The sequence below is a fragment of the Xenopus tropicalis genome, chromosome 1 (genome assembly GCF_000004195.4).
Source record: "Xenopus tropicalis strain Nigerian chromosome 1, UCB_Xtro_10.0, whole genome shotgun sequence".
Classification (NCBI taxonomy): Eukaryota; Metazoa; Chordata; class Amphibia; order Anura; family Pipidae; genus Xenopus; species Xenopus tropicalis.
In genome coordinates this window covers 11,374,955-11,391,063 of record NC_030677.2, presented here as the reverse complement: position 1 = coordinate 11,391,063, position 16,109 = coordinate 11,374,955, and the positions used below count along the sequence as shown (strand labels likewise).

Here is a 16,109-nt window from a genome sequence, read left to right as displayed (position 1 = left end):
GCAGTAACCCATGGCAACCAATCAAATTGTGACATTCATTGTTCTAAGTGAAGCTGGCTGTAAAAAGGTAACCACTGATGGGTTACTGCCCACGGGCAAATTTGCCCACTATTGATAAATGAGATCAGAAATCTATTGCGCACTGAATAGTTACAGGCGAGTATGTGGGCAGAAATATAAAGTCGAGTTAGCAATTATTACTTTTTATTGCAGCAAAAGAAATGACAGTGTTGAAAGTGTTTCTATATGCGGCAGCGCTACTGAACTGACATTAATACGATTGGAGTTTGGCGGCTACTGCATAATAAAATCATTTATAGAACGGAATGGTAATTCTATATATATATATATCATAGTGGGGAGGGCAAACACCAGGGGACCGATACGTCAAATAACTAATAAAAACTTTTGATTTTTTTATTTTGAATCTTGAGAGTGCTACCATGTACAGTATATATAGATATATAATAATAGTGGGTGCTGGGAGTGGGGGTCATTCACTACAAGTGGGGAAGTAGGAGAATTAGCTGAGAGGGAGCGCTATAACTCCCAGGGGGCAGTAGGTTACGATTAGGGTTAGTTTTTATTTTCATGTCAGCACCCAAACTCCTAAAATAGATTTACAGCCATTAGTACTTCATCCGTACTTGGCTGATGGGGTTAATGAGAGAATTTGGTACTTGGCTGATGGGGTTAATGAGAGAATTTGGTACTTGGCTGATGGGGTTAATGAGAGAATTTGGTACTTGGCTGATGGGGTTAATGAGAGAATTTGGTACTTGGCTGATGGGGTTAATGAGAGAATTTGGTACTTGGCTGATGGGGTTAATGAGAGAATTTGGCACTTGGCTGATGGGGTTAATGAGATAATTTGGCACTTGGCTGATGGGGTTAATGAGAGAATTTGGCACTTGGCTGATGGGGTTAATGAGAGGATTTGGCACTTGGCTGATGGGGTTAATGAGAGGATTTGGCACTTGGCTGATGGGGTTAATGAGAGAATTTGGCACTTGGCTGATGGGGTTAATGAGAGAATTTGGTACTTGGCTGATGGGGTTAATGAGAGAATTTGGCACTTGGCTGATGGGGTTAATGAGAGAATTTGGTACTTGGCTGATGGGGTTAATGAGAGAATTTGGCACTTGGCTGATGGGGTTAATGAGAGAATTTGGTACTTGGCTGATGGGGTTAATGAGAGAATTTGGTACTTGGCTGATGGGGTTAATGAGAGAATTTGGCACTTGACTGATGGGGTTAATGAGAGAATTTGGCACTTGGCTGATGGGGTTAATGAGAGAATTTGGCACTTGGCTGATGGGGTTAATGAGAGGATTTGGCACTTGGCTGATGGGGTTAATGAGAGAATTTGGCACTTGGCTGATGGGGTTAATGAGAGAATTTGGCACTTGGCTGATGGGGTTAATGAGAGAATTTGGCACTTGGCTGATGGGGTTAATGAGAGAATTTGGTACTTGGCTGATGGGGTTAATGAGAGAATTTGGCACTTGGCTGATGGGGTTAATGAGAGAATTTGGTACTTGGCTGATGGGGTTAATGAGAGAATTTGGCACTTGGCTGATGGGGTTAATGAGAGAATTTGGCACTTGGCTGATGGGGTTAATGAGAGAATTTGGCACTTGGCTGATGGGGTTAATGAGAGAATTTGGCACTTGGCTGATGGGGTTAATGAGAGAATTTGGCACTTGGCTGACGGGGTTAATGAGAGAATTTGGCACTTGGCTGACGGGGTTAATGAGAGAATTTGGCATTTGGCTGACGGGGTTAATGAGAGAATTTGGTACTTGGCTGACGGGGTTAATGAGAGAATTTGGCACTTGGCTGACGGGGTTAATGAGAGAATTTGGCACTTGGCTGATGGGGTTAATGAGAGAATTTGGCACTTGGCTGATGGGGTTAATGAGATAATTTGGTACTTGGCTGATGGGGTTAATGAGAGAATTTGGCACTTGGCTGATGGGGTTAATGAGAGAATTTGGTACTTGGCTGATGGGGTTAATGAGAGAATTTGGCACTTGGCTGATGGGGTTAATGAGAGAATTTGGCACTTGGCTGACGGGGTTAATGAGAGAATTTGGTACTTGGCTGATGGAGTTAATGAGACAATTTGGTACTTGGCTGACGGGGTTAATGAGAGAATTTGGCACTTGGCTGACGGGGTTAATGAGAGAATTTGGCACTTGGCTGACGGGGTTAATGAGAGAATTTGGTACTTGGCTGACGGGGTTAATGAGAGAATTTGGTACTTGGCTGATGGGGTTAATGAGAGAATTTGGCACTTGGCTGATGGGGTTAATGAGAGAATTTGGTACTTGGCTGATGGGGTTAATGAGAGAATTTGGTACTTGGCTGATGGGGTTAATGAGAGAATTTGGTACTTGGCTGATGGGGTTAATGAGAGAATTTGGCACTTGGCTGATGGGGTTAATGAGAGAATTTGGCACTTGGCTGATGGGGTTAATGAGAGAATTTGGCACTTGGCTGATGGGGTTAATGAGAGAATTTGGCACTTGGCTGACGGGGTTAATGAGAGAATTTGGCACTTGGCTGACGGGGTTAATGAGAGAATTTGGCACTTGGCTGACGGGGTTAATGAGAGAATTTGGTACTTGGCTGACGGGGTTAATGAGAGAATTTGGTACTTGGCTGACGGGGTTAATGAGAGAATTTGGCACTTGGCTGATGGGGTTAATGAGAGAATTTGGTACTTGGCTGATGGGGTTAATGAGAGAATTTGGTACTTGGCTGATGGGGTTAATGAGAGAATTTGGCACTTGGCTGATGGGGTTAATGAGAGAATTTGGCACTTGGCTGATGGGGTTAATGAGAGAATTTGGCACTTGGCTGATGGGGTTAATGAGAGAATTTGGCACTTGGCTGATGGGGTTAATGAGAGAATTTGGTACTTGGCTGATGGGGTTAATGAGAGAATTTGGCACTTGGCTGATGGGGTTAATGAGAGAATTTGGCACTTGGCTGATGGGGTTAATGAGAGAATTTGGCACTTGGCTGATGGGGTTAATGAGAGAATTTGGCACTTGGCTGATGGGGTTAATGAGAGAATTTGGTACCTGGCTGATGGGGTTAATGAGAGAATTTGGTACTTGGCTGATGGGGTTAATGAGAGAATTTGGCACTTGGCTGATGGGGTTAATGAGAGAATTTGGCACTTGGCTGATGGGGTTAATGAGAGAATTTGGCACTTGGCTGATGGGGTTAATGAGAGAATTTGGCACTTGGCTGATGAGGTTAATGAGAGAATTTGGTACTTGGCTGATGGGGTTAATGAGAGAATTTGGTACTTGGCTGATGGGGTTAATGAGAGAAAGGTTAAACGCCTTTGACATTTTGTGCCACGGCAGCCGGAGCACAAGGATTTAGGGGCACTTTGTACTTAATACAGTCATTGAATAAGAATTTCATACTTGGCTTATGGGGTTAATGAGAGAATTTACTCCAACGAATCTGTCCCATTTCACTGCGACGAAAAATTCATGAAAAAACAGGAAAATTTATGAAACAGCGAAAAATCGTCAAATCGCGTTTGTCACGCAACTTTTTTGACTCCTGCGTCTTTTTTTTATATTGCGCGTCTTTTTTGCAAAAATTCCCAGCAACAAAAAATTCAGCACAACAAAAAAGTCGCCAAGACAAAAATGTCGGTGGGACAAAAATGCAGCCGAGACAAAAATATCGATGATAGAGATGAGCAAATTTTTTTGCAAAATTTCGTATTTCACCATCTGCAAATTTTTTGGGCAAAATGGGCACAAAATGTTGAATGCGGAAAATTTGAGGTTGTGCCAAAAAAATGCTGCACGCATGTTTCGTCAAATTTTCGCCATTACGTGAATTTTTTTCATCTGTTGACTTTAATGCATTTGGAGTATTCACACATTTTTCAGCAGTTTTGTGAATTTTTCAACCGTTTCGCAGAATTTCCGGCTAAGCACAATGGGACGCATTCGCTCATAGCTAGTCATAAATAGCGATGAGCAAATTTTTCCGCCAGGCATGAATTTGCAGCAAATGTCCGCATTTCGTCATTGGTGAATTGTTTTGCGAAACTTCTGTGAAAATTCGCAGCGGAAAATTTGTTGCGCGGAATTAATTTTGTTGCGCTTCAAAAAAAAGGGCACGGACACATCAAAATTGGGTGTGGTCAAGTTTAAATTGGGCGCGGTAGAGTCAAAAAAGCATGGGTGACAAAACATAGACGCGGGCAACAAAAAAAATTGCACGACAAATGCATTTCGCAAATTTTCTTGCCGTTTCGTGAATTTTATGGCGAAGCAAAGTGGGACAGATTCGCTCATCACTAGTCATAAATACTTTCCTGACCAGCATCCCGGTGCCACAAACACACATTGGCCAATAGGGATGTAGTGAACCTCAAAAAAAAAGTTTGCAAACCCGTTTGTGAACTTACGCCAAAAAGTGCGAACGTTCGCAAACTTTGCGAACCCCATAGACTTCAATGGGAAGAAATACGCAGCGTTTTTTGCTATTTCGCACTATTAGCACCATGGAAACGGGATTTGCTGAAAAACGCCATGTGTGGCTTGTGCGGCATTTTTAGGCCAAGAAAAAACGCAGCGGAAAAACGCCACGCGAACCCAAATTCCGAACATACGCGAAAAGTTTGCATACTTGCGCACACCCGATGTTCGCACGAATTAGTTCGCCGGCGAACAGTTCGCTACATCTCTATTGGCCAAAGCCCAGCCCATTGTGGCACTAATTCATTTCATTCTGTGACGCGGCTGATGATGTAGGACGGAGCGGCGCTAATTGGAAGCTGATGAATATCGGCGAATAAGGAATCTTTGCATAAACATTATGCTTCATTAACGAAGCTACGGGGGCAGTATCTACTATTTCCTGAATCCTGTTCCCATTTATCCCATTAACACGACCTAAATGAGAATTTTTATGTTGCGGACCAAAGCCAGATAAAAAAAAGCGTCACGCCGCATTAACACGCGGGCTTCCGACAATATTAATTATTAACTGCCCCGTCAATCAGAATTTCCAAAGGTGCCGTTTTCATGTTGTTTCCTTTCCTCCTAGTTGGGAGCTAATTATATGGTCTAGAAAGTTTCATTTAATTATACGGCCTAGAAAATTGATTTCTCCCCCCCGCCCCACAGCATCTTGGGTAACAGAATATTGCTATTGAGCTTCCTGGTTAATGCGGCTGAACTTGTATTTTATTCCAGATAGAAAAGAACTATAAAATATGAAGAAAATGTTTATTAGGGAAGTTTGTTTTTCATCAAACTGCATCATTATGCAAAAAATGTGCTTTCACTGCAGCGAGAGCCCAACTATATAAAGTCCCCGTCAGTTGCGGAACCTGACAGCCTTATAGATAATCAGCCACTGTCAGACGGATAAATATTTAATTCCTCGGGGGGAACTTGGTTTGTTTATCAAACTAAATCAACATTTATTTAGCACAAAAAGTTGCAGGATTCTTTCTTCCATTGTTTTATAGAGTTTATTGGCTTAAATACTCAATAATACATCCTCTACTGCCATGTCTTAGAAGTTACTAAGGAGTCCCATTTTGGATTCGCCGAAAACTTAGAAAAACTCGCTGAAAATTTGCAAAACGGCACGAAATGCAGAAAATGACACATGTCAAAAAAATTTAAATTCGTCTTTTTGTTTTGCATCATTTTGTTGCCACACTGCACATTTTTAAGTCCGTTTTGCGCAACAATCCGAAACGTGGAAATTCGCTGCACTAGTATCTCTTTAAGTTATGGCATCAAAATGCACAATTAACAAAGATATCCTTTCCCACAGGGTCACACCCGACTCTTGCCGACACTCCCTCAGCCCGACGTCCCCTGACATCGGGTGGGGAACCCTGAGGGGGGCACCTGCGGGGGGGGGGTTAGGGGACCAGGTGGGCCCTGCACCCCCCAGTCCAACCCTGATTTCCCATTTGGGCTATTGGAAAATGGCCAAACTTTTATAAGTAAGAAAGTAGCCCCATATTGTATCATATAAGGATATTGTAAGTCACATAGAAGTTCTATGAACCTAAACATATGGATGAAAATCGTGGGACTCTGAGGTGACTGATAATATCTTAATATTTTACAAAAGGGGCTACTTGTTGTTTAATAATACCCAAGTTGCCGACTAGACTCAGTTGTCTGACCAACTGGACGGCATTAAATAACGGGGGTCAACTTTAACCCCCAAAGTATTCATATACAGTGCAAAGTGATAGTACCTATGGGAAATTTGCAAATTAGCAAATGTATATTTTCAGTTTATAAGACCGTAGTCTGTGCCGCTGCTCTCCATCCCCAAGGGGCGCAGACAGTTCATATTGGATAAAACAAAGCAGCCAATCTGAGTCCCTACTGTATATAATAAAATGCTATTTCCTAACTTTTACATCTGTCTCTGGGCTCCTATAATATCCGGCAGCAGCGATGTGATTGGCTGAATGTCTATAGGGATCCTGTAGCGCTTCAGGGCCGGGGTAACGGCTTGACATGCCGGGAATGAGATGTAAGTCATGGCCTGTGTGTATAATTCAGGGTTTATAAATACTTTCCCTCACACTGTTTTCCTCTGCTGTCAGGGCCCGTCAGCCAGTGGGAATGTGAGGTTCCTGAGATAAAAGCGAAGGAACAAGTATCTGTCACGGCCCCGAGATGTACAGCAAAGCATTTCCACCTCATATAAAGGGTATAACTGCAGGCTGGCGTCTGTATGAGCATTTCAGCCTCCTACACATTTAATGGGCATTTGACCTATAAACAAAGATAAAGGGAAAGCAATACTGTCACGGGAAAACATGTTTGTTACAAAACCCATCGGTTAATAGAGCTTCTCCAGCAGAATCCTGCATTGTAATCTGTTTTTCCCATGGGGCTAGCCATATTCTTCATTTCCCAGGGTGCCACAGTCATGTGACCTGTGCTCTGATAAACTTCACTCACACTTTACTGCTGCGCTGCAAGTTGGAGTGATATCCCCCCTCCTCCCCCCAGCAGCCGATCAGCAGAACAATGGGAAGGGAGCAAGATAGCAGCTCCCAGTAGGTATCAGAATAGCACTCAATAGTAAGAAATCCAAGTCCGGCTTGGGACTCCTCCAGTTCCATGGGAGTAGGAGAAACAATAGCTTAGCTGAAAGCAGTTCTAATGTGTAGCACTGGCTCCTTCTGAAAGCTCAGACTCAGGCACACTTTACTGCTGCGCTGCAAGTTGGAGTGATATCCCCCCTCACCCCCAGCAGCCGATCAGCAGAACAATGGGAAGGGAGCAAGATAGCAGCTCCCAGTAGGTATCAGAATAGCACCCAATAGTAAGAAATCCAAGTCCGGCTTGGGACTCCTCCAGTTACATGGGAGTAGGAGAAACAATAGGTTAGCTGAAAGCAGTTCTAATGAGTAGCGCTGGCTGAAAGCTCAGACTCAGGCACAATGCACTGAGATGGCGCCTACACACCAATATTACAGCTACAAATACATTTGTTGGTTCAAGAATAAAATATTAAATGGCAGAGGGAATTATTTGCTATTTCTTTATTTAGAAATAAAAAATAAAATAAAAAGTAATTGGCCACCACAACCCCAATAAGACGCATTTTATGACAATCATTCAAGACAGTGTTTATAAATGCGCCCTTGAGTTGCTCTCTTTGAAACGCGCCGTCGTACTGCGGCACTCTACATAAGGCGCTTCATAAACACAACACTGATCCTTTGTCACACCGGTAACCTTGTTATTTCAACCATGAATGTTCCAGCAGAAAGATATGTGCGCGCTGATAATTCCCCTTCTGAAGGCTATTGTAACAGCCAATATCAAGTACTAGAGTCTGAAATATAAAGAGCAAAATGTATATACAGATTATTGTTGCACTTGAGGAGAGAGATGCAAGTAGGATGTTCATTCATTGGGGTTGAATAGGGTTGCAAAACGGTAAGTCCCGACTCATGTAGAATTGGTGTTGTTGTCTTTGTTTCCCCAGACTGACACCAGGGTTAAGGTGGCCATACACGGGGGATTCTAACTGCCGATATCAGTCCCTGAGACCAATTCGGACGCCTACACCCGTCACTCTAATTCAAAATTAGCCCGATATAGCCCACCCGTATGGCCAAGAAGATCTGCCGATTCAAGCTGCCGATATCAGTCCCTGAGACCGATTCAGGCACCTGTGCCCTTCGTTCTATTTCGACTATTTTAACCCTATGGCCAAACGTCCGAATTAGCCCGATATAGCCCACCCATAGATGGGGATATCAGGAGAAGATCCGCCGATTCTAGCTGCCGATATGGGTCCCTGACACCGATTCGGGCATCTATACCATTCGTTCTATTTTGATCATTTGGCCCTATGGCCAAACGTCTGAATTAGCCCGATATAGCCCACCCGTAGATGGGGATATCAGGAGAAGATCCGCCGATTCTAGCTGCCGATATGGGTCCCTGACACCGATTCGGGCACCTATACCATTCGTTCTATTTTGACCATTTGACCCTATGGCCAAACGTCCGAATTAGCCCGATATAGCCCACCCGTAGATGGGGATATCAGGAGAAGATCCGCCGATTCTAGCTGCCGATATGGGTTCCTGAGACCGATTCAGGCACCTATACCCATAGTTCAAATTCGATAAGCCCGATATACAGTAGCCCACCAGTAGGTGGGGATGTCGGGAAAAGATCCGCTCGCTTGGTGACCTCGCCAAGCGAGCGAATGTTAGCATGTATGGCAACCTTTAGACTTAGGGTTGCCACCTTTTTTTAAACAATAATACCAGCCGGGGGATAGGGGAGGGGGCAGGCAGCTAGGAGTGGGGCTATGATGTAAATGGGCAGCATAACAGTGTGAAAATGTGGGGCTGATACATAAAAGGGGTGGAGCAATGATGGTAATAGGGGCAGTACAGGAATGTGGGGCTAGTGCTTACGAAATCTTGGTGAGTTGGGTGGGAGGAGAGAGCTATCAGATGGTATGGGGACGATCTTTTGGGGGCGGGCCAAGGGCAGAACAACAGGTAAAAATACATTGCCGGTAAATTTGTAATACCGGCCCCGGCCTTGGCTGGCAGTTTACGGACTAGGCTGGTAAAATACTTCCCAGGTGGTGGCCCTAGTTACTCTGTGGGTCTGTGGTCCAAATCGTACTACTCTTAAACTACAGGTTCCAGGACCCCAAGTGAAGGGTAGATTTAGGCCTCAGTAGTTCACGTTTAGATCAGATGCCAAGGAATCCAGGTGTGTTGATGTAGAATCGGTAACCGCTTTGCCACTTTCCACTCTAAATAAGCATTACTGTGGTTTATGGTTTGGACTTTTTGGGGAGGGCGCTCCACTTCTTTTTCTCTTAGCAGTCCGTTTCATACTTCCAATTCCAACAGTCCTCCAATCAAGCAGCGTAGTTGAAGGAAATGGTAGTCATTTGACAAATTGGCTTGCGGAGTGATTTTCCTCAATTTACAGGGAATAACTACCTTGAGCCTGAAGAGCCCAGTAGAATGGGTTGCGCCCGCCCATCTCTGCTGTGAGGTGTGAGAGTATTGTAAAACAGGGACTGGGTTCTTCATGCAAATGGAAACCTTCAGCGTCCAGAAATTCAACAAATGAACCTCGGCTATGGGAAGATTATATTAATTTATCTGAATAATTTCATTTTAAAAAAAAATGACAGAATCAAAACATCTGTGTGTTTGGTGTAAGCAGGGAAAACATACCAAATTCTTGCAGATGGTGGTTTACTGGTCAGAACCGAATCAAGAACCCCAGCAGTGCTAACCAGTAAGCAAGGAAGGCATACTCCTCAACACTTTAGGGGTCAGTTACTTACCCTGGGGGCACAAGGGCAAGAGTGCTAAGGGTGCCCCCCTATCCTGTGCCTCCTGATACTCCCTACCGCGTGCCACTAAATGATGAGCAAGGTAGAGGGTAGCAGGAGGGTATAAATGCCTCCCAACTCCTTTTGACCTTGGAAGGGTCTTAAACCAAACGCATGGATATGTACAATGGAGTATAAAAATAGCAAAAGTCAGCAAATATCTTGTGACCCAGGACAACCAAGTCTGAAAATTCTACTCTCCACTTGAATTGAATGTTCTTCTTGAATTGAATGATCTTCTTGAATTGAATGTTATTCTTGAAATTAATGATCTTCTTAAATTGAATGATCTTCTTGAATTGAATAATCTTTTTGAGTTGAATGTTCTTCTTGAATTGAATGCTCTTCTGAATTGAATAATCTTTTTGAATTGAATGTTCTTCTTGAATTGAATGTTCTTCTTGAATTGAATGATCTTCTGAAGCTCACCCACTGGGTTTTGGAGTGAAGCTGGAGTAGATGCTGGTCAGTTCCCAACTTCAGGGTGGTTTCAAGTTTGTTGGGGTCTATCCCTGTATTGCTGTGTTTCTTCACATCTGTTGTGATGAGAATCCTTGCTTGTTTGTTTGCAAATCTGTAAGAATTTGGGGAAGAAAGACCACTTTGCATCAAAAATGTCCATGTTCATAGAACACAATACAGTCAGCTCCTAACCTGGATGTGATCTAAACTGAGTTGAAGGTACTTCTTGAGTATTGTCACCTGATGTCAACTAACCTTATTTTCATTAGGGTGGTAATGGACCAATCCTGGGCCTTATTTCATAGTGGGTAGAATCTTTATTACTCTCATGACATGGGGTTTACTTGATGTCTCTTGAGTATCCAGAAAAATGGGCGCAAAACTGGGTCTTCTATCCAGGATTCATCCGATTTATGTTTTCTTTATATCCTGTTTGTAAAGAAGCAAATTGGGCTGTGTCAGTTATCGTACAGGGAAGGAAAGGGTAATTATGTGAGAGAGGTTTGTGATGCTATGAATATCTGTGTTGTTGGCATAATGTGAATTCATTAAACAGACGCTGGTTTCAGTGTCGATGAATGGGCACAAGTGTCATATGAGGATGACAGTAATTACTACAGTAATTTCAGCACATGCTTTTGTCAGGACCCGTATAATTTACATACTCGTTTGCTTTGCCTTAGGAGACACTATGAGAATCACCTCTTCAGAGTTTGCAGATGATCCTTGCTCTTCGGTGAAACGTGGCACCATGGTGAGGGCGGCCCGGGCGCTCCTGTCGGCTGTCACTCGACTGCTCATCCTGGCAGACATGGCCGATGTCATGAGGCTCTTAATCCATCTAAAAATTGTAAGTATCCAGTTGCACTGTGGCTTCATAAATGTACAAATGGCAACTCCAATATAAAAATGTCACAAGGACTCTAGATTGTTACATGTTTTACACATTCCTCAGACTTATCCCAACAATAATCCAACAATACTGCAGCCTTTATTGTCATTGTCCCTCCCAAAGTTGGAGAACTGTGATTTGGACACTCCTGATTTGTGTAGTTTTGTAACCCTTGTGTAATCAAGATCTTTGATTTTTGACCATCCAAAAAGTAGCTGTTAGGAGAGGAGTAGATAGTTGTAGTCTTCTGTAAGTCAAAAGCTCTGGCCCTAGGCCCAATGACACCTTAAAGCAGCCCTGGCTACACCATGCCAGACAGTTGCACACACTGCTAGCCCAGAAGAGATAGTTATTTGCCTTGTATTTGGGTGGAACAGAAGTCCAAAGCAATATTCTACATTAGAAATACCCAATGAAACTCATCAAGATCCTGATCTTTGACCATCCAAAAATGAGCTGTTAGGAGAGGTGTAGATAGGCGTAGTCTTCTATAAGTCAAAAGCTAATGCTCGGGCCCTTATACAAGTGATACATAGGAGGCAAATGTGTAGTTTCGGGGCTAAAGGAGGAGGTAGCTCGCTCCTTCTCCAAAATGTGTGCCATGGTAGAGTTAACTTAGTGGGTTTCCATCAATCACATTTGCTTTTGAAGACCAATAATGTCAGTTGTTGATAGGTTGCTAGAAGGGAAGCAAACGTTGTACTTTTATACCACATAGATTAGTATTTATTGTAGGTATTATTGGTTTATTGTATCGTATGGTCCTATTTCGAGAAAAAAGGACTTATGTCCACAACTCTTGCTAGGAGTCCTTTCTTCTAGAAACTAGGACCATACAATACGATTACCTATTACATCATTACATTATCTACAATAAAGTACTAATCCATGTGATGTAAAGGTACAAAGTTTGCTACCCCTCTAGCAAGCTATCAACAATTGGCATTATTGGTCTTTGAAAGCTTATGTGATTGATTAACTCTGTGATTGATTAACCATGACACACATTTTAGAGTGAGCTACCTCCATTTTTAGCCCTATAACTAGACATTTGCCTCCTATGTATCACTTGTATAAGGGCCCAAGCATAACTTCTGACTTATAGGAGACTACGCCTATCTACACCTCTCCTAACAGCTCATTTTTGGATGGTCAAAGATCAGGATCTTGATGAGTTTCATTGGGTATTCTAATTTCTAATGTAGAACATTGCTTTGGACCTCTATTCTACTCAAATACATGGCAAAAAACTATCTCTTCTGGGCTATCAGTGTGTGCAACTGTCTGACATGGTGTAGCCAGGGCTGCTTTAAGGTGCCATTGGGCCTAGGACGAAGATCTTATTGGTGATCTCCCTTCAGCCACATGATTAAACTTGTGGCAAAGCTTCCCTCAAGTATGTGAACTTGAATATAATACGATAGGCTATAATGAAGTGGTCTTTTCTTACAAGAGAGGTCCAAGGGCTCAGCTCAGGACCAACAGCCATTTCAAAAACATATACAGATGATTACAATTAAAGTTCTGCCATATCTGGGGGATGCTTCATGTTATGGCAGTTGAAGTTTCTGATAGTGGGGGGGCCTTCCCTAGTGGGCCCTCAGCAAATGCCCCTTTTGCCCATCAATAAAAACGGCCTTGGTGTCAGTTGGGCTTTGGTCTTTTTTGGGGCGTTGGTCTCTTTTTGGGCTTTTTTTTTTTGCTGCAAGAAAAAAATGCATTCTGGGAGCTTATAGATAGTTCTGCCATATCTGGGGGCTGCTTCATGTTATGGCAGTTGAAGTTTCTGATAGTGGGGGGCCTTCCCTAGTAGGCCCTCAGCAAATGCCCCTTTTGCCCATCAATAAAAACGGCCTTGGTGTCAGTTGGGCTTTGGTCTTTTTTGGGGCGTTGGTCTCTTTTTGGGCTTTTTTTTTTGCTGAGAAAAATGCATTCTGGGAGCTTAAAGATTACCATTTTTGGGGGAGGGGATTGGTTTTGTTAAGGTTGGGCAAAATGGCTGCCGTGTACATTTGTTCTGCGCCCTTTCCAACCCTACGGCGTTAAATATTTATATAATAATATTTATTTATTGGCGGAAAGTGGCCTGAACGAGCTGCTGATTTCTTCTTAAGTCGATCATTTTCATAGAGATGTCACGGATTTATTGCAGGGCAACATCCTTAAGCTTCCACTTTATTAGGAGAGTTAATAAAGCCAAAGATGCTATTGGGAAATCTAATTAAAGCAATTACTCTTGTAAACTTACCTTCGGATCAATATGTTTTTCCTTCCTCTTGTGCTTTTTATCTGTTATAAAAACTGTTATGGTTATAGGATAAAGCAAAGCAAATGCCCTGCAATATCCATAGGAGAAACACCCCCGCTATAGCGGAACATATTGGAACGATCTAGATACGCAGACTGCGTCTGCGTATCTAGATCGTTCCAATATGTTCCGCTATAGCGGGGTGTTTCTCCTATGGATATTGCAGGGCATTTGCTTTGGTTTAGATGGAGAAAACTTTAGATACGGTCATTAAAAGAGATATGGGATCAAGAATACAGTTAGGGAAGAGTCTGAAATGTCTTGAACCCGGAATAACCCAAGAAACCTGAGGCAGGGGGCAATTTAAAGGGTTAGTTCACCTTTAAATTAACTATTAATATGATGTAGACATTGATATTCTTAGACAATTATCAACTGGTCTTCATTTATTATGGTTTTTCAGTTCGTTAGCTTTTTGTTCAGCAGCTCTACATTTTGGTATTTTGGCAGCTATGTGGTTGCTAGGGTCTTGTTTACCCTAGCAACCAGGCAGTGGTTTAAATGGGGGATGGCAATATGACTAGTAAAGGGCCTGCATAGAAAGATAAGTAAGAAAAGATAACAATTACATAAAATTTGTAGCCTCAGAGAGCAATAGTTTTTGGCTGCCGGGGTCAGTGACCCCCGTTCGTAAGCGGGAAAGAGAAAGGCAAATAATTCAAAACAATAAAAAATAAATAATGAAAACCAATTGCAAAGTTGCTAGGGTTAGAGCAATCTGTAACATACTAATAATTAACTTAAAGGTGAACCCCCCCTATAATGCACAGTAACCCCAATAGACATGGCAGGATACTGCAGAGCCAATCCTGTGAATAATATATTAATCCCTAAATTCCCTAAGCCCCGCCCCCTGTACCCCTGCTGATGTGGCTGGCTACTTTGTGACTCATAAAAATGTAACAGTAGTCTCCTCCCCTCAGCCTGCCTTCAGCCTGCCTCCTTCCAATCCCACAATCCCCTGCTGCACACGTGATGTCAATAAGGAGAGGAACATCCCAGTGCAATGCATTGTGGGTTATGTAGTTCCTGCAGGCTGTCTGTAAGCTGTGGAGAAGCTTTTACAATTTGTAACATCAGTGTTTTAGTCCCTCCTCCCCTGCCAGGATTTCAACTTAAAGCTACTAAAGAAAATGCCCTCCCTCTGTGGATTCTGGCCAATGCCAGAGGGGCCGCTGTAAGGTGCCATAGACAGTCACTATTTGTTGGACTGGTGGGGGGGACTGTTTGGGTCTCTGTGTACTTGGAATGCCAGGATCCATTTTGAATTCCAGTCTGGGCCTGTTTGGCTGGCCACACCCCCAAGAATACTACACCAATCCGCTTCCTTGGCCAGTGCCAACCTCTGACACGGGACAATGACATCAAAATCATAATATTCCCATCAGGCATATAAAAGAAAAATGAATAAAACAAGTTACCGGGATCATTTCAAATCAAGAATCGATGACCAATCACAGAGCACACAAAGAGTTAAAGATCTTTCTCCCCCTCGGCTCCTCATTAATAATAAATAGATCCCAGGCGGCCAAAACCCCTCCCACTCCTCTTGCCCTGACAGCTTTAGAGAAGCCGCTAATTCTCCCCGAGGGCAGCCGCGGCCAACGCATTCGTGGCCATGGAAATGGCTGGACCATTAGTAGCATTTATATGTACTTTGGCTTCATTAACCCTTCATTAACCCCGCCAGGATCTCATTGGCTCTTTCATGTGTGGATTTTCTGTTCTTTTCATGGGCAAATGTATTACTCCTACCGCTCCCGGCCAGGTACCGTCAGCTGTCGCTTGTATTGGGCCCCCATATGGGGCTGTAGCGATGCCCATTCCCTTGTCTGACTTCATATCAATACTGATATTAAAAGAATTACCCATGCTGGGAGTGGGATAGTAAAAAGGGATAAACAGACAGAGAGAGATGTTGTTTTGTTAAAGGGAAACTACACCCCAAGAATGAATACGTAACCAACAGAGAGTTTATATTATGTTATGTGGCCTATTAAAGAATCTCCCCAAACTGGAATATATATGTAACCCTATCCTCACCGCTTCTGGCACTTTTGACAGTGTTACACTCCACGTGTGGCGCTTACCTGATGGCACGGGACAAACCTGAATCACTCCGCAGTGGTATTGGGAGAGACTGGGTACCTGGTACTTATTAGCGCAGTGCCTCCACCTAGTGGGATCCGGGAGTGCACCTACGGGTGGCCCCACTAGGAACAATAATAATGCACACACAGTACTTGATAAACGAAATAACTTTTATATGAAATAAAGGGGAAACTAATACATATAACACTCCTATCAAAGTGGCAATAAGGGCCTTACTAACTGCCCCTGCCAGCGCAAGCTGTCTCACTAACTATATACAGTCCTTTAGCTCAGCCCAAAGGAAAGTTTATATACTTTAAATCTTCAAGCGCTCCTTTATTAGTTTCACTTTAACTATACTCACTCCAGGGATCTCTTTGGGCGATTCACACAGAATCTTCAGGCGAGTCCAGCACTCACAGCCATGCAGTGCGACTACTAGCCCCT

The 16,109-nt window shown here is 43.2% G+C and overlaps 1 protein-coding gene across 4 annotated transcripts in view; it reads left to right on the top strand.

Annotated features, from left to right (window-relative positions):
- The window catches only part of ctnna2 (catenin alpha 2), a 1,024,232-nt gene that overhangs the window by 155,029 nt on the left and 853,094 nt on the right, over positions 1-16,109 (top strand). For all 4 annotated transcript variants that reach the window (XM_031895802.1, NM_001097305.1, XM_031895831.1 and 1 more), the window contains 1 exon segment: positions 11,055-11,221. In XM_031895802.1, coding sequence (XP_031751662.1) covers positions 11,055-11,221 — 167 coding nt within the window.